This window comes from Eubalaena glacialis, chromosome 1 (assembly GCF_028564815.1).
Source record: "Eubalaena glacialis isolate mEubGla1 chromosome 1, mEubGla1.1.hap2.+ XY, whole genome shotgun sequence".
NCBI lineage: Eukaryota > Metazoa > Chordata > Mammalia > Artiodactyla > Balaenidae > Eubalaena > Eubalaena glacialis.
The window spans coordinates 32,006,903-32,025,712 of NC_083716.1; the positions used below are offsets into that span (position 1 = coordinate 32,006,903).

Here is an 18,810-nt window from a genome sequence, read left to right on the forward strand (position 1 = left end):
GTTCTTTGCATTCATCCCGCTTTCCATCTGCTTATCCCTCTTGCCAGCAAGGCCCCCAAACTCTGAACTGCTTTATTCACCAACTCATCAACCAGCGCTTGCTGACCAGCCCCTGAGAACCTCACACTGTACTGGTTCCCAAGCTTTCTCTGGAGCCTCTCCAAGACTTACCCATGTTGGGAGCTGCCCATCGCACAACTCCAGAGGGCGCCACTCACACAGTTGTCTCTCTGAATGGTGCTCCCTGCAGCTGTGCAGTGGGGGGCCCTGGGGCCTGGACCTGTCAGGGCCTTTGTGGAGATGCTCGGTACACTTCAGTAAGGAAGCCCTCAGGGCCACTGGGCTAGGGCATATTTTTAAACTTGGCAGAGTCATTTTCCCATTGGAAAGGGAGCCGGCAGCTGAAGAAATGGAATGCTAACATGCCAGCACAAGGGGAGGCAACGTCATGAGTCATGTCAGCCTGGGGCGAGCAGGCCAAGGGGTAGGAATGTTCATGGAGTTGTGGGCAAGGAAATGAAGACTCTAAATCCCCACACGGACAGCCTGACAGCCTTGACTTTTCGTTCTCCTTTCTCGCTCTCTCCTTTCTTCCTGTAGAGGAGTTTTCTTAGACACCATCCTCCCCCGTCGAGACGACAATGGCATCAGGCCAACCATCGGCCAGCGTGTGCGGCTCAGTCAGGGAGACATAGCTCAAGCCAGGAAGCTGTACAAATGCCCAGGTAACTGTGAATCGCAGGGGTTCCAGGGCCTCCATAGCACCACGGAGACAACTCAACTCAACCACCACGGGCAAACATCCCTGGTGCTGGGAAGACACCTTGGGGGACACGAAGAGTCTCCCCCTTGGCAGTTGTCATTCTCGGTGTGCTGAGGTGCTGGACAGTGCAGAAAGCCCAGCGGTGGAGTGATTGCAGGTAGTGAAGCACATAATAGGTCTTAGAGCCCACAGCTTAATTTGTGGGAAGCTTTGGAATTCTCCGGCAAAGCCCTGACGTTCAGAAGAGGAAGAAGGCGTAGTGGAGCGGTAGTGAACAGGAGTCCAATGCGGTGTGCCTCCCATAAGGGTAAAAGCACTCTCCTTTCTATGGGAGTAGGGGATGTGGGTTTGGTAAAACAAGAACCCCAGGTTTTGCAGAAAGGCAAAGAGTGAAGGAGAATGTTTTTGAAAGGGTAGAAGCCAGCTTCCCAAACACTGGAAGGCAGAGGGCATCTCAGTGCTGTAAATGAGATCATTTCTATGGTCTTGGGCTCTCCTAGCCATCCAGGGTGCTGGTCAGTGGCCAGTATTCTGCCATTGGAGATGGGACGGTACACTGGATCCAAGCAGATGTCTGCTTCTCTGCCAGTTCAAAACCCCCCACCCCTTGACTTTGCCCTCTTTGCTTCCATCTCGTTGGCTTCAGCATTGTCAACCCCACCCCCCTTGCCTCCCAGGGGAGAGCTCACGTTGGCCCCTTTAAGCTGCTGAGCTTCAGTGTAAAGCGCTCCTTTACAGCAGCCAAGTTTTTACCAGTGATGGGAGAGAAGGCGATTTGGTGGTTTGGGGGGGGGAGAAGGAAATTCCATTACCAAAAGGTCCAGCAACCTTTTCCAAACTCCCAGACCAAACACGTGGTTTGATCATGGGACAGAATATTTGAAATAGGGGCCATCTTAGAAAATTGGACTATCAGCTTTTTTTCAAACGACACTGCCAGCAGGACACACTCACTCACAAAGCGACAACCATACTCGACCCCTAAAGGACCGCAGTGCTGGCACTGCTTCCCTCCAGGCCGCGGTTCTGGGAGACCCCCCCGACCATCTGTGTCCTGCACCTGCACAGAAAAGGTCTCTGGCTGCCCCAGCTCGTGTGCAAAGGACGGGGTGCTCAAAGGACCGTGTGGGACTGCTCCATCATGACACTCTGGGAAATAAGTCCATCCAGCTATTAGTCATCTGGGGGCATGTTAGGGCTGAAATACAGGATACACGTATCATATAACCTTGCTGAATTGAAAGAGAAACCTTATAGCGTTCCCTGGGAAATGCCATAGTATTTATTTTGTTATAATATATATGCTTCTTACTTCCCAAAAGGATTGGAAGCAGCTGGTAAATACCATGGAGACATACAGTAATGTATATGTTCTTGTAGAATGTTGATGATTATTCTAAAATAATTTCCATGGAACCCTCGGGGGTGTTCACTGCTGGGCATAATCCTCATGATGCCTGGCAGTTGTTCGGTAACGTGATATTGAAGCCCCAATATCCAGGATTTCCTGAGGCCGATATGGGCCGTTCTCCAGCTCTTCCTTCCTGCAGCTCCAAAAACTGCATCTTCAAGTAGTTTCAAGTAGTAACTGAAAGCAAAGGTGGTTGCCGCGCAGAGGCTGAATTGCATGTAGGAAAAGAATTGTAAGGAAGTGTGTTTCCCACACTTTGGAGGTGGCCCCATGAAGGGATGGGCACTCAGCAAACCAATGTACCCGTCTTTGGGGTCTGAATCCCTAGAGATGAGGGGATACAAAAGCTGCAGCTTCCAAGCTTACGCATAGAGATACCTTTTCTTTTGAGGACAAATTAGGGGAAATATTTTTCACATACATAGGACTAGGTTCTAGACTCCAGGCAACCCTCAAACATTCAAGGGCAGAATAGCCTACTCTAGAATATTCCAGCTTCCTGTGCTTCTGGTCATTTTCCTCTGTTTTCTTGACTATTCCGTAGCTCTTTCAGAGGTGGGTAGCAGAAAAAGAAGAGACAAGATTCCAACTAACAGCTGAAATAAATTTCAAAGCATTTTCTTTTTGCTCCATGTGCTTGCACTTTTGTATTCTCTCCGCCACAGATGTTATTAGCAGTAATTATAACGGCTGCTATGTAGGGGGGAACTCACAGTGTGCTGAGCACTGCACTGAGCCATTTCATGTAATGCAGATGGTTTCATTAACCCTCTAGGTAGGTCCCACCCATTTCACAGAAAAGAAAACTGAGGCCCAGCAAGGCTGGGACATTTGCCCACCACTAAACAGCTGGCTAGAGAGCTGAGATGCAAACCTCTAGGTTGTACTCAATCCTGAGAGCCTCAGAAGAAACCCCTGGGGTGTTACTTTTTGGCCCCCAGCCCCGATTTTTGCTTTTATTGACATTTATTTGCCTTTATTTTATTGACATTTTGCCAGAAAAATGTCAATCTGCCTGACATGCTTTTTGCCAAGGTGTTCTGAGAGCTTTGGCTGGTAAAGGGGTGAATTTGCTCAGCAGCCCTGTTCAGGGGGCTGCATGGGCGGGGAGTGTGTGCACATGCCCGGATCACACGTGTTGTTTTGCTTGTGCAGCATGTGGGGAGACCCTGCAGGACACGACGGGAAACTTTTCCGCACCTGGTTTCCCGAATGGCTACCCTTCTTATTCCCACTGTGTCTGGAGGATATCGGTCACTCCAGGGGAAAAGGTAGGTACGAAACCACCTTAGGAAATGACAGCTCATTCTTTGAGTTGGGTGAGGCATGAGGAATAGTAATAATAATAGGTGTTATGTTATGAGCACCTACTATGTGCCAGTCACTGGGCAAGCTTGCTTAACATTCATGATTTCTGGACTTTCCCACCAGCCTCCCCCATACAAATGGAGGCCTATGTACTAAATGTCTGCAGGGGTTATAAATCAAGCTCACAGTACGTAAAACAAAGTAGGTGCCACCCTCCTACCTTGATAAATACACCATCAGGATGCCCTGGAAGGCGAGGATCCAATTTAGAATTTCTTGACACCTCGGAGTGCTGTTCTGGAAGGTGTCACTACAGGGAGAGCTAGCCCGCACCCACAGCTGGCCCCTCTTCCTCTTCCCAGCCCCAGCTCCATCTAGGAGCACCCAAGGCAACCCCCAGCCCACAATCCCAAGCACCCTCCACTCCTACCTTGTAAACAGCTGTTCCTTGGCTCCCTCTCCAGTGGTGGTGGACTGGCCAGGTGTGCTGTCCACCCTCGGGAGGATGGATCCAGGGCAGAGGTCCTTGTACACCTGGCAGTGGCCTCAGGGCTATTTGGGCAGGGAATTCCAAGGTCCTGGGCTCCTGAGGTGCAGTCTAGGAGCTGGGAAAACTCTGTATAGGCACATTCCTTTGGGTCTGAAGATTCCATGACCCTCTAAACTTGAGCCCAGGTCAGGGGCCTCTTTTGCCCTGGTCCAAGGGTGGTATATTCTTAACCCTTCTGCAGGGTTCATCTCCTTATATCCATTATTTGAACAAGGAATCCGAGGCCCAGACATTTTAAAAGTTGCCCACATTCAGAGGAAGATATAGAACTGGGAACTGGGGCTTCTGCACCTCGAAGCTTGTATTTTTCCCTACACTTCACTACAAACCCAAGGGTTCTTCATGTTGTCTCAACCTAGATGCAGCTACTTTTGCATCTCTGCCCCTTGGGTCTAGCTCCCTGCAGTCATACCTGTCGTGGCTTGTCTCACAGTATCATGACTGCTGGCTATTTGGCCGTCCCCTTTCTAGACCCTAAGCTCACTGAGTGCAGACATGGTTCACCTCAGCACCCAACACAGCCCATGGCACAGAGTCATACAATAAGTATTATTTGTTGAATGGATGTGTAGATGGATGAGCGGCTGAATGGAAAACTTACAGGTGGGCGTGCAGTGGGAGGTGTTGGATTTTCAGGTGACTGTAGCCAATCTTCAGATACTCCTAATTCATCACTGTAAAAAAAAGTCCACTTAAATGTTAAGTTAAATATACTGTGATAACTAGAGAGAAACAATGGCTTAGACCATTGTGAGCATTTTCTACAGGCTGGGCGCTATTCTCAGCATATCGTATGGAGTCTCTCATTTAATCCTCACAACAGCTTCATGTGATTGGCGCTATTACCACACTCACTTTGCAGTTAAGGAAATGGACTCGCCTAAGGCTACTCAGTTTGTTGTATTGGGATTTGACCCCAGGCAATTTGACTCTGAGAGCCTGAATGCTTAACTATCATCCTAAATTATTCCACAAAGGGGACAGGCTAATAGACATTTGAACATGCATTCATACACACAGACTCACATGCACACATACCACACACACACGCACACACACAACAGCCACACGCACACATCCTTCCTCTGGCTCTAAGCATTTATGACCGTGTGGTTGTCATCGTGAGCCTGAGAAACTTCAGACCTGTCTGCCTGGGGCAGATGAGGTCCCTGTGCCTGCAGGAGGCATCCATGGGAGGGAAGAAGGAGGAGGAGGAGGAAGGGATCTGGCAATCCCTAAATTGTTGAATTGCCCTGAATAGCAGAGGCTCTGTGATATGTTTGAACTGCATGAGATTCACCAAGCCTTAATTATTATTGCTGACTGGGGGCAGGGAGAATATATCATTGAAATTCCAGCACCAATTATTTCAACTTCTGCTTCACCCAGCCTTCCCCAGAGCTGCTGGTCATCAGCAAACTTGATTGATTTGAGTTTCACCTCTTGTTCATCACCTCTTCCCCTATGGTCTTTATGGTTCACTAACATACTTAAATAATTAGCCTGAATAATTATCCGTTCATTCAGATCGTGAACGTGTTACCAAGGAAGTTGTAATAACATTTCCTTTCTGAAATTTTAAAAAGCAAAGGCTAAAGAATTATACTGCAACCAGTTAGCAAGGATTACTGAGCCCTTCCACCTGAATTCTAGCACCATGGGAGAGACGAAAGAAATCTAAGGTACAACCCCTGTCTTCAAGAGACTTAGAGTTTAGTTGGGGTCCTCCCTTCACCCCTAGGGAGTCTGATTTAATTGAAGGAGGGGCATTTGCTTGGCACTGGTATCTTTTTAACTTCTGAGGTGATTCTAATCCACAAGCAGGTTGAAAGAAAAGTGACATCTCACAAACACACACACACACACACACACACACACACTGCAACATAGGAGGTAAGCTGGCCAGTTATTTTCTGGTACTGACTTCATTTCCTAGGAGATCACAGGGCTTTGTGGAAGACGGTGCTCCTTGTCCTAAGACCTGAACAAGGGAGCTGGTGGACACTCTCAAGACGGGCAGCCTATGTGAAGAGCACTTCGTGTGTCCGGTTCATGGTGCATTAAGTGTACATTCAGTGTGGCTTGATTTTTTCAATCGCCATTCATCAAGTGTCTATTATGTGCCAGGCATAGCACTACACACGCCATATAGTTTCTCGTGCAGTCCCCTCAACAACCCAATGGTGTGCATGTTTCTTTACAGATGAGGAAGCTAAAGGCCCGAGAGGACAAGTATTTTCCCAAGATTCCACAGCCAGGAAGGGTAGAGCTGGGAGGAAATCCAGATCTGCCTGCCTCTAAAACGCCTGCTCTAGAATCACTCTAAGATAGGGAGGAAGGAGTTCCAAAGAGGGAAAGATCATGTCCATCTGGGAAATCAGGGAAGGACTCAAGGGGGAGGGAGGGGCCCCCTATCCAGGCATGGGAGGGTCCTATTAGCACGGATATATCAGGGTGCACCCGGAAATAAGGTCACATAGGATGGGTGCTGGAGGCTCTGGAAAGTAATCAGAGTTTAATTTATGAGATGGGGGCATAGGGAGCTGCTGAAGTTTTCTGAGCACAGGAGGGATCTGGTAAACATGAGCTGTAAGTGTAAGATTGATCCAGAAGACCTAGTGTGCAGAATGGACATGGGCACAGCAGGGAGGGGTTCCGGAATCATCTCAGCAGGAACAACGCAGGCAGGGCTGTTGAAGGGGCAGCGAGACTGACCTGGAGCGGGAACTCAGACATCTCAAAGGAAGAAAGTCCGTCAGCACTGGGATAAACAATAGAGGCCAAGGAGAGCTAACCCCAAGGTACAGCACCTCAGTGATCGGGGCGAGGGTGTCACCTACAGACAGGGAAGCTGGGAGGACAATGCTTTCTTTTGAGGTGTCCTTACAGTTAATGGGGAGTGGGGAGGACGGGAGCCAGCCAAGGAGAGAGAACAGTGGTGTGGTGAGAGTGTGGTGGAAACCAGAGAGGAGAGGTTCAAAGCAGAGGGGCCAGAGAACAAGGACAAAGAACTAAGTCCTTTCGATGTGGCTGGGAGGGCACTGCAAACTTTGACCCACAGCCCTCCAGCCTAAGGGGTTTACTTAGAGACAGTGGGACCCGGGGCTGTAAGAATAAAAAAGAAAGTGGCCAGCGGAGGGAGGAGAGTGAAGATGCTAGAAAAAGATGAACTGCCCGATAGCAAGGTCCCCCCGAGTGGGAAAAGCCATAGATAGGGTCAGAGGTGCAGGAGCTGGGGCAGGGCGCTTCAGGGGACTCTGGAGAGCGAAAAGAGCTGAGAGACGGCGGGCAAGGTACACGCCGAGGACGGGCAGGGAGCCCACCTGGGAGCTGCAGCCAGACAATCCCGGGCTCCTTGCATGGTGGGGCTTGCAGGGGGGTGAAGGGAGAGGGCAAACCTGACCTCGGTCTGGGCCGTCTGAGTTGGAAGGGGTGCAGCGCCTGTGTGCCAAGTCTGTAGGGCCACCCCACCCCCTCCACTGCTTGTGGGCAGGGGCAGCACTGAATGGCCTCACCTGTGTCCAGAGGGACTGGAAACCTTCCTTCCCAGTCCCTCTGAACCCACCTCCCCAGCCTTCACTCCTTCTCCTCACCTCTTCTGCCCCCTCATTCCAGACACGCGCACAACGACCCTGCTGGATGCACAGTGCGGCTCCCCAGACATCTCCTTGCTCTGCTCGTGTCAGTCCCTTGCAACAAAATTCTGTCTGGCCCTCCTTCTCTGGCCCCTGGACCCCTATTCTCCTTAGGTTAAATGCCACCTCCTCCGAGAAGCCTTCTCCAGATTCTCCCGGGCAGAATCTAGTTCTCCTTCCTTGAGGCTCCAGAATGCCTTTCTGTCCATCCCTTTCTTCTCAGCATTTATTCCATAGTGTTCTAATTGGCTTGGCACATCTGCCCTTCCCTCATTCTCTGAGCTCCTTAAAGGCAAGTACTCTGTCTTACTGATCTTTCTATCTTGATTGGCCAACACAGACTGGCACACAGTAGGTGGTCAACTAACAATGGTGGAATGAATGAATAAATGAATGAACGGATTAACTGTAGGAAGGCTATTAGACATACCACACGTCAGAAGAGTGTGGTCATGGCCAGGGGAACATTGATCACAGAGGTGCTCGGATGCACTCGGGCTCACCCCAAACCCTTTGGAATGATTGATGATGTTTTAAGATCTTTTCGTATCTCTAAACTCCATAGACCTCTTACCTCCTTCCAAATCCCCAGTCTCAACGCATCCCGTCCAGTCTTTTTAATGCATCTTGCTTTCTATAAACCACCAAGTGACTTCAAAAGCCCGAGTTATTCCCAAGACAGAACCAAAGAACCCATCTCCTCTGTTTATTCCCCATCCTGTTTAAGGTTTATTATTGAATGTCATGAGGTTTCCTGTGAATGTGCCTTTGAGAGGACACTCCTACTGTGGTCTGAGAGCTCTGTATGCTAAAGGGTAACGTGAGAACACCGCTATGCCAGACGTATCTTCAAAACCCCTCAGGCTTGGCTGCCAAAACTCACTTTACGGTAACTCTTTGCAGATCGTCTTAAACTTCACATCCATGGATTTGTTTAAAAGCCGCCTGTGCTGGTACGACTACGTGGAGGTCCGGGATGGTTATTGGAGAAAAGCCCCCCTGTTGGGTGAGTTGACTTCAGAAAGCCTTAAGAGAGGAGTGCTCAGATGCTCTCTGCGATGCTGTTAATATTTGGAAGGGTCCATCCCGCCAGTCACAGGAAGCTCTCACGGGTCGGTGTCATTGTAAAACTCTGAGCACTCCATTTGGCCGCACATGTTAAAAGCTTTTAAAACTGCGAATACTCTTTGACCCAGCCGTTCCACTTCTTAGAATTTATCCTAGGGAACTAATTAAGGAAGTGTGCAAAGCTCTCGCTACAGGGATGTTCAGTGAAGCAGGAAACATTGAAAACAATTTAAATATTCAACAGTAGGGGTTAGGTGAATAAATTATAATACATCTTTTCAATGGAAAACTATCCAGCCATTAAAAATAAAGTTGGAGGGGACTATTTATCGATACAGAAAGATGTTCATTGTACATTGCTACACAAAAGGTGTTGCAAAATAGGATATGCAGTAGGATTCCATTTTAACAAAAATACACTTGTATATCGATGCAGGCGTTGCAAAACCAGATGCCTTCGGGTATAAGGTGTAAATGAGTGAGATGGGGCTGGTATAATAAAGTAAGAAGTGTCAGGGAGTGTGGCAAACTGAACAGTAAATTTCCTGACTCAAATTACCCAAAACAAAATTACTGAAAACATTGTGCAGCCTGGATTTGACTGGAAGAAACCATTTTGTGATCTACAATATAAATATTAAGTAAAACAAGAAATATAAATAAATAACACACAGTGGTTATTTCAGGATGACGGAGTATTTTTAAAAATTTATTCTGTTGTTGTTCTTGGTTTAGCTATATTTTCTAATTTCTCTATGATGAACATGTATTTATTTGGGGAGATGAACAGTGCTTGAACTCATCCATGAAAAGGCAGGTGGACCTTTGAGTGAGAGAAGGTGGGCAGGTGGCATAAAGAGAAAAGTCAGTTCACTCAGGATTGGTCACCAGAGGCAGATCTCTCAGGGTGACCAGGGAAGATTAACATCATATAGAGGACCAATGGCATCAGTGTTAGGACAATGGACATGGGGACTCGTTTGGCCCAGAAATGTCCACCATGGTGGAGCCAGAATGAGAAGTAGAGTCATAAGGAGCCAGGTGGGAGGTGTCTGCTGAGAGTGGGTTGTCCTCATTTCTACAGTGCTCTTCAGGGTGGGCTTCTGAGTTGGACCAGTGTAAGTTCACAGTGCAAACTTTGTCCCTGGCATGTCTTCACGTAGGCAGAAAAACCATACTTGTTATGCTGCGAATGACTGGCCTGAGTGTGACCTGCTATTAGGACAACTGACCAAAGATGGAGGCCGGAAAGAAGGGAGAGAGCTAAGGTGGGGAGTTTCACTGCCAGACTGAGCCCAACTTCGTTTCAGATTCTGGGGTAGATCAGAAGAGACAGGGACAGAGGGTCTGGCTGAACCCAGGGGGGGCCTGGCAGATACTAAGCTTCTGTATGGCCAAAGGGTCTCAGCCAGATCGGCTACCACTGGGAAAGGCACACAAGCCCACTCAGTCCAGAGGGCCATGAGTTTAAATTCCTAAAGGTACATATAGATAGGAATTTGTAAAGAAGTTTTGATGAGCGCCCTTGCACTCTGAGAAAGGAAGCACGGGGTGGGGGGCAACCTCATGGTTTGGTTTGTATACTTCTGGATTATTTGGCTCTTTTACAAGAATGCATTCAGATATTATTTTATAATTAATAAAAGAAACTGTGTGGGAGGAGTTTCATGATAACGTGGAGTCTCAGAGACCTTAGAGTCACTTAATCACACACCTTCATGAGAAAACCACACTCCCCAAGTGCAAACCAACTCGCTAAGGCCACACAGCCTGCTGGTAGCTGAGATCAGGTCAGAACTTAGATGTCCAGCTGATGGGGCAAGGGGACTGCTGAATCTAGAAGGGGCTCCCCATAGGACTGCCATGATTCGTTGTTTATCTGAAATTCAAATTTAACTGGGCTTCCTGTATTTTTGTTTGCTAAATCTGGCAACCCTATACCCCCCAGGGAATGTGATAGACTTAAAAAGCTCAGGAGGGGGAAGCTCTCTGTTCCTAAAGTTCCATGGAGAGGGCCAAGGCACGCTCCTGAAAATGGGCACAGGCAGAGGGATTTCCAGCTGTTCCTTGAACTTGAAACAAGAATTTTCTCACTACAGATCCTGGGAACTCTGATTACACGTTCATTGATTAGATGGAGCTTTTGCTGTTCGTCATTATCAATGATGGTTTTTTGTTTGGGCTTTTTTTGTTTTGCTTATATTTTACACACTTTTGCAGTGAGTGTGTGTATGTGTGTGTGAGAGTGTGTGGATGTGAGAGAGAGAGAGAGAGTGTGTGTGTGTGTGTGTGCGCGCGCGCCGAGTGTGCTGTAGCCAAGGCATGGCCCCGCGCCTGTAACCGTCATTCTTCATTTGCAGGAGTTCTCCTTTGCCAACTATTTGGCCTGCTCTGATGTTTCCAAATGCAGTTGTTAGTGAACTTTTGTGTTTGGAACAAGTGCATTGTGTGGGCCGAGCTGGTCCCTGGGAGGGGTCAGTGCCATGAAATCTGCCGGGAGGAGGCAGGTCAATGCCCCTTTGGCAGGAGGGAGAGCGGATTAGGGCGGATTGTGAAAGTATGCATCTTGCTCTGAAAAACTGTGCATCGCATATTTTCCCAGGGCAGTGTGTGAAAATCCAGGCATAATGGACGCATAACTTTTTATGAATGAACCCTTTATGACTCCCCATGGAGTCCACTTGTAGTGTCCTCATCTGCATTTCCTCTTCTTGATATCCCTATTAAACTCCTCCTCCAAAGGCAGGAACCAGATTTCAGTTTAGGAATCTGACACCTTTTCTCTAGTCCATTTTCTCTCCAGCCTGCTAGTCTCCTTGGGAGAAGGCTGTTTGGGGCCCAGCTTTTCACATAGTGATTAAAGGGAAATGTAAGTAGATTGAGAACATTTCACGGCTGCCTAAAGATAGCAGATTGTTTTTTTCAGTTTCTGGGGTCACTGAGGAGATTGCACCTGAAGAGGGGAGGAAGGTGGCTGCATACAGAACTCATCCAGTAATCGGAAACACTGGCCTGTTAATTGGATTCCCCTCCCTTATTTCTGCTAGAGGAGTTACTCTAACAATGCACTTTTGTAGGCAGAACCGTCCTCGGGCATTCTGTCCCACCACAACGCACACAAAAGCTTTTCTTCCCCCTTCCCTGAAGTGGGGAGGGAAGTTCAGAAAGGCCAGTCTGGCCAATCAGTGTCGCGTGGCTCCACTACTGAGGGCTCTCTGGGCAGGGGCAGCCCCCCAAATGAGCAGAACCGATGGCATGAATCAAACTGGCCAGCCTGGTATTGCCACAAGCTTGCTTTATGGTTTGAGTCTTTGATCTTCATTCCTATGTGTCTGTTTCCAAATTGGGAAATGGGGATGGTGATTATATTCCAGACAGCAGATTTGTTGTCTACTGATCCAAAAAAGGTGCAGTGTTCAGAACTGCACCTCAAACAGAGGAGTTCCTTTGGATGGTGGTGGCGGTGACGGTGATGATGATGAAGAACGTGAGACTGATGATGAAGGTCAAGACCTCAGGCTGCCAAGGTTCAAATCCTGCTGCCACTTACAATCCTGAGCGTAACTCACACTGAGTGTAACTCAGCTCAAATTCTCCAAAGCTCAGTTTTTTCGGAAATGAGATTAATAATAGCACCTATTTCAGAAGGTAGTAGGGAGGCAAATAGAAAATCCATGTGAAGTGTGTAGGACAGTGTCTGGCATAGTCTGGTTCAATTCAAAAGGGAGCTTTTATCAGAACCATTACAGTGAAGGTGAGAATCTGGAGACATCAGTCCAGGGACAATGTAGAGGGTTCTAGTTAAGAATTACAAGGTGATTTGGGGAGATGTTGCTTAGACATAATTTGTAATTTATTCTACCAAGTCTAGCTCTGCCAAGGCAGTAAAGCACACCCGAGCCGGTAATTCCTATCTCTTCCGGGGTACGGAGCAGAGGTGGGTGGTACTGTGGCCCTGGGGTGCGTGGTTTCTTAGGCAGCAAGGTGGTGGAAGTCCCTCTCTCTTTTGAAAACTTCCCCAGCGGCTGTGACAGCTGGGGTTTTAAAAGGAGAAATTTGGACTTGAAACTCGGTTTGCCTAAGAAAGATTTCCTCTTGTGAACCGGCGTTGCTTCACCGCTGTTCAGTGGCTCCGCCTTCTCACTGGTGAGCAGTACTTCCCCAGGCTTACATGTGGTTTTCCAAGAACTAATTGATACTAATTGGCCATGCCCGAGGAACCATTATTGGAAGTGTATAGACTTCTGATGGATTTTTCCTTGCCCAATTCTCAACAGCAGTTTTAGCTCATCTCCCTTAATATTAAGCTCCCCAAATCCAAAAGGCTACAGGCAGCCAGAATCAGAAGGAAATGGAAGGAGATTAGCAACCTCTACCCCTGTGTCTCCCCAAAGAATGTCGACCACAGTTGGCCACTAGGAAATGTCTGTAGTGGCATTTATTACTCCCCCAGTCTCACCCCCCGCCCCATTTCTCAGAAGGGCAAAGCAGCGTTACAGCTTCAAGGGGTTGATCCAGTGGCTAACACAGTGCTGGCCATAAGGGGATACCCGCTAAATATCTGTCAAATGGACTTTAAAACATTTTTTGGAGATAAAATTCATGCACCATAATACATCTCATCATTAACGCATGTAAGCCAGTGGTTTCAGTGTGCTCACAGGGTTGTACAGCCACCCCAGTCTGAGAGCATCTTCACCATCCCCCAGAGAAAGCCCATACCCATTAACCGTCACTCCCCCTCCCCCCATGTTAAATGGATTCTTGAGTGACTCACACAGTCAGCGCTGGTGGAGCCACGGACGCTTTCCGTTCAGAGAGACCTTGGCTGGTCTGTGTTGTGAGCACCTCACCCCCGTTCTTGCCCTGGCTGCCATCCTTATGTGGCGTTGGAGATTATATGGCCACAGATGACCATGCCCTGGGGAGGCCTGGCCTTCCCCCTTTTCCTCCGTAAAGGGTCCAAATTTCACACGATGTACCCACGTGTCTAAGAAATACACATTGATTTGTATGTTCAGTACCACAAGTTCAGTAGCAATTATGAGCCCCTTTCCATCAGGTAGTGGGAACTTAATTACAGTCAGTTTGTGGTTTTTCCCGCAGGGTGCCAGTGGGGGGCACACTTTGTGCCAGGGCATGGTGTCTGGCACATTGCCATCCCAACTGGCATTACTGGGATGTCCTCATCCCCCTCTTGTCTCCAGTCCTCTGTCCACCTAAGTGGCTGCGGTGCCTCCTCCGTGTCTTGGCCCTAGGCCAGTTCAGATTGGTGCCAAGTCCACATCTCCCTAGAAGACGTTCTATGGGAGACGTGCTATGGCTCCCCAGGCCCTCTGGGCTATGGGAAAGTGGCTTCCATCCCCTCCCAGGAGTCCTGTTGCTGCCATGGTGTCCTGCTTTCCCTGGAGAGCTCAGCATGCCTGTCTCCTGGCCTAACATCTTAAGAAAACACACAGACACTCCTGTTCTGAGCCCAGGTGGGACACGGGGAATCCAGGGTCCTGTTGCCCCTCCAGGCTCTGCCAGGGACTGCCCTGGGGGCACAGCTCTCTGCTTCTCCCAGCTCCTTAAACCTCCTTGGGGTCTCTATCATCCTTCTCCACCCAGGACACAGGGTCATTTCAGAGGTTCCATGGTGCCCTCTCCAATCCTCTCTCCCTCTAGGAGAGGATTGCTCCTCCATCCTAGGAATCTTTCTAAGACTACAAGGCAGGGGAAATGTGCTCTTATTCATTGTGTATTTTCCCAAATCTTTGGTATTGTGGCCAGACTTGTGGAATTCAAAAGCCAAGAACTGATTTTGTCATCATGTGTCCTCTGGCAACCCTTCCCTGAGACAAGGAAGGCATAAGGCATGCCCCCCAAATAGAAGGGTGTATATGTAATAGAAATACCAGTGGGGACACTCGTCACTCGCTCAGACCACCATCCCACCACTGGCCTTGCTGGGACGTCCTCATCCCCCTCAGCACCTCAACAAGACCCGCTGGTAAGGGAGGGGGTGCCTGGGCCACACTCAGGGTATTTGATTGATTGGAGTCTGAGACTCTCCTGAAGGAGGCATACAGGCGTGTGACTGCTTCCATCCCAGCTTTTAATCCTGTATGTGCTACAGGATGAGTTGCCCAGCGAGGACTGCTTACCTTGAACCGCATTTGAAGCAACACTGCTCCCTCTCTGCCTGCACTGAGTCCCTCCGTGCTGTCCGCCAGCAGCCTGACCGTTCTTTTCCGCTTCCCAGGTAGGTTTTGTGGCGACAAAGTCCCGGAGCCGCTCATCTCCACAGACAGCCGGCTCTGGGTGGAATTCCGAAGCAGCAGTAACATCGTGGGCAAGGGCTTCTTCGCGGTGTATGAAGGTTTGTTCATGACGAGAAAAGCCGCCGGCGTGGCTCCTGGTGTGCCTCAGTCCTTCACGTGCAGCCGGTGTCTCTTCCCACCCTTGCACGTGTGACGGCTGCCCAAGCCCTGAGGGTGGGGCAGCACCGGCCCCTTCTCCCACCTTATGGAAGCTGCGAGGCTAGCTGGGCTCCCTTCAGGACAGGCGCCACCTACCTGTCACCACCCTGCTGAACCCTCATTCCACTCCAGCGGGGATGGTGTTGGGGGTTATAGAACACTGTGGAAATGAAAGCAGCCTCTGAATAGCTGTGTGAGCCTGAGCAAAGAATCCAAACCTCTCTGAGTTTCATTTGTGAAAAGAGGACTTTGGACAATGTCAAGGAATTTCCAGCTACATTTCTTGGAAGGGCCTCTGAGGCCACCATGGTGGTTGAGTTGAGGGAACCAATAGGTCTGGGCTCTAGGCAGCTGCCACCAGGGCAATTCTGCTTCTGTTTGTTCCACATATTGGGTTTCTCTGGGTAGTTACCCCTGTGCCCGCCCTCCACCCAAAGGAAAACAGTAAATAGTTATTAAGGCCCCTTAGGGACTTAAATTGTCATTTTGGAGAGGCCAAAGTTTTGTTTTTATAAAGGAAATAGCGTGCGTGTGCGTGTGTACACATCACTCTATACCAGAGGGCTCCACCCTCTGCATCAGAATCACTGGGGGATCTCAAACCCCCGGTGATCGCCCAGACACACTTGATCAGAACTTCTTGGGATGTGGCCCTGGCTCCCATAGTTTGAAAAATCTCCCAGGTGATTTTGATGCACAGCAAAGGTAGAGAACCACTGCTCTGCACGGTTATTTTCTTCATATGAGAAAAATTCAGAGTTGCAAACGCATGAGATTATGCCTTTCTGGAGGCACAGTCTTGGTTGAATGGAAATGAAAATGTTGGCAAGTGGAGCCACCTAGTGGTGTACTTCCTTAGTAAGCTCTGACCAGGGACCCCCCTTTCCTCCTGGCTCTTTTTCTAAAGCTACCTGTGGGGGAGACATTAACAAAGATGCCGGTCAGATTCAATCTCCAAACTACCCGGATGACTACAGACCTTCCAAGGAATGTGTCTGGAGGATTACGGTTTCGGAGGGATTTCACGTGGGGCTTACCTTCCAAGCTTTTGAGGTGAGTACTGCTGATCTTAGACCCTGTGCTCTATAAAGATACGTTTCCATTCTTTGGTTGAAAACAGGAACCTAAGAGGCCATTTCAAGTCCATGATGCATTTTGCCAGGACATCTGGTATCAGAGCCTCTGCAGGCTTTGAAATCACATCTGCCTCCTTGCTGAAGGCTGCTGGAGAGGGTGGGGGAATAATTGAAGCAGAAGTCTAGAATGGGATCCCAGGGCATTTTGTTGAATCTTTCTTCCCTGTTTACCATGACTTAATCTCTTTGCAGCTTGATTCATCCTTGACTTGCGCGAGTAGGAGACAGCTTGGAAAAGCCCAGGACACGTTTGGGTCCTTTTGTCTCTTAGTTAGATGTTCAAGAGTGATATTTAGGTTCCTTTCTTAAATTGAAAACCTTAAGGCCAAGCTGCTATCTTTCACGTCGTCTCCGTTTCTCCGTTTAGATCGAAAGACACGACAGTTGTGCATACGACTACCTGGAAATCCGCGACGGCCCTGCGGAAGAGAGCGCCCTGATTGGCCAATTTTGTGGCTATGAGAAGCCAGAGGATGTAAAGTCCAGCTCCAATAGAATGTGGATGAAGTTTGTGTCTGATGGCTCTATCAATAAAGCAGGCTTTGCAGCCAATTTTTTCAAGGGTATGAATTAGCAGTTGTTTCCATTTTAGTCACAGGATGAGGTATTGCCCCCCGGCCTAAGAATCACAAAACCCATAGGGAACCTTAGCACCAAACAAGGCTTCCTGCAATGAGGAGGCAGCAAGCCGTTTCAGAGCTGTGCGTAGATTCCCCAGCGGAGTTCACGACTGACTCGGGTACAGGCTCAGCCTTGGCTTCTTTCTTTGTGGCAGAAAGTTGTGCTGCCGCACTTGGAAATTAGGTTTATAAGTTTCCAAAGTCAACTTCATGAAACTTAGTGAAACTGAGCATTGATAACAATACATATTTGTGTAGTCACTATCATTAATTGAGCACCTACTATGTGCCAGGAACGGTGCAAGGTACTTGACTTACACTATGTCATTTAATTCCCAAAATAAACCTCTGAGTTGGGTTTAGATCATGCTTGATCAGGGCTGAGAAGGGCTGCTCAGGGTCACTCAGACAGTTAAGTGGCAGATCAAGAATCTAAACACAGTCTGACTCCTAAGCTCAAACTCTTTCTAGAACATTGCCTTGCATGCCCTGATGTGGGCCAGAGAGGCAGCCCAGGTCTTCAGCTCCTGAAGCATCAGCTCCCAGTCTACAAGCCTACCCTCAAGTGGGCAGAGCTGGGCAGGGGGCGGGGGGGAGACTGAGAAGGTGTGGCGCTCACAGGAAACAAACCTCCGTGCCGCCTTAGGGACTGACTGCTCTGTAAGATCTTGATAAAATCAGACGCAGAATGGTGTGGGAAGACCAGCATTCCTGGCCCCAGCAGAGCAAGCTTCCTAAGACTCTTTTGAATAGATAGGTTTTCCTTCTCTGCTCTCAGAGCCCTGGAATTCCTCAGACCACATGCTAAGTGGAAATATTGGCTATTCCCCAATGCATTGTGACTGAGCGCCCACCAGCACACCAGCAGCCACTGAATGGAGATATCCAATCTGCAACTGGTGGTCCCCGATCAGTGACCCCTTCCTCCCTTCTCTCCTAGGGCTCCTGGCTGTGCTAACCCAGAAATCCTGGTCCCTTCCTTACTCTGTCTCCCCATCTGCCCCCTCTTTATCCCCTTCTCCCAGGCTTTAGGTGAGCAGATGGTGTCAGAAGAACCCACTTCAAGCTGTGTGACCCTGAGCAAGCATCCCTTTTTCCTTACTGAAGCCCCTGTTTTCCTCTCTGTAAAACAGGAAGAAGGAAATCTGCCCATTTTACCCAGCCAGCTGTGAAGCCCCAATGAAATGATGGCTGTGGAGACACTTCATAAGCTGAAATGTACCACACAAGTGTGTGGGATTTTTTTTTTTTTTTTTCTGCTTTGAGCCATCTGGGGACAGCAAACCCAAACAGAAACAGAGCAGAATCCTAATGCTCTGAATAATTGGAGACAAAGTTTAATTCTTTCCCAAGCAAAAACAAACAAAAAAACAAAAAACCAAGCCATATCAAGTGTATTTCAAATGCAGTTCGCCTAGTGGTTGTAGTGGGAAGAAGGACATGGGAGTCTTAGTAGAGATGCCTTAGTAGAGATGCCTTAGTAGAGATGCCTTAGTAGAGATGCCTTAGTAGAAGTAGAGATGCACAGCCCTCGCCTCACCCTAGCCCAGACTGCACCTGCTGGGTGTCTCTCAGCCTGGGGAGACCCCCGTCTGACTTAGCGGCCGCACTGGTTGGGTCACCTACAGCAAGTTATAAAACCTCTCTGAGCCCCAATCTCTCTACCTGTAGAAACAATACTACCAGGTTATCGCAGAGTTATTGTCAGGAGAAAATGAAATAACATTAAGTGAACACACATGGTGTCATGTTTAGTCCCATTAATTTTTTTTGCTAAGGAAGGAATCTCTGAAGTGGTTATTTTTCTCTCTGGAAAAAAATGATGTGACAACTTCTTCTTGCAGTTGCCGTGTGTCAC

At 48.6% G+C, this 18,810-nt stretch overlaps 1 protein-coding gene across 1 annotated transcript in view; it reads left to right on the top strand.

The window, feature by feature from the left end:
- TLL2 (tolloid like 2) overlaps window positions 1-18,810 on the top strand; it is a 135,204-nt gene that overhangs the window by 97,540 nt on the left and 18,854 nt on the right. Inside the window, exons 8-13 of the mRNA XM_061194834.1 lie at window positions 601-725; window positions 3,330-3,445; window positions 8,571-8,673; window positions 14,980-15,096; window positions 16,104-16,249; window positions 16,700-16,895. Coding sequence (XP_061050817.1) covers window positions 601-725; window positions 3,330-3,445; window positions 8,571-8,673; window positions 14,980-15,096; window positions 16,104-16,249; window positions 16,700-16,895 — 803 coding nt within the window. The remainder of the gene's footprint in view (window positions 1-600; window positions 726-3,329; window positions 3,446-8,570; window positions 8,674-14,979; window positions 15,097-16,103; window positions 16,250-16,699; window positions 16,896-18,810) is intronic.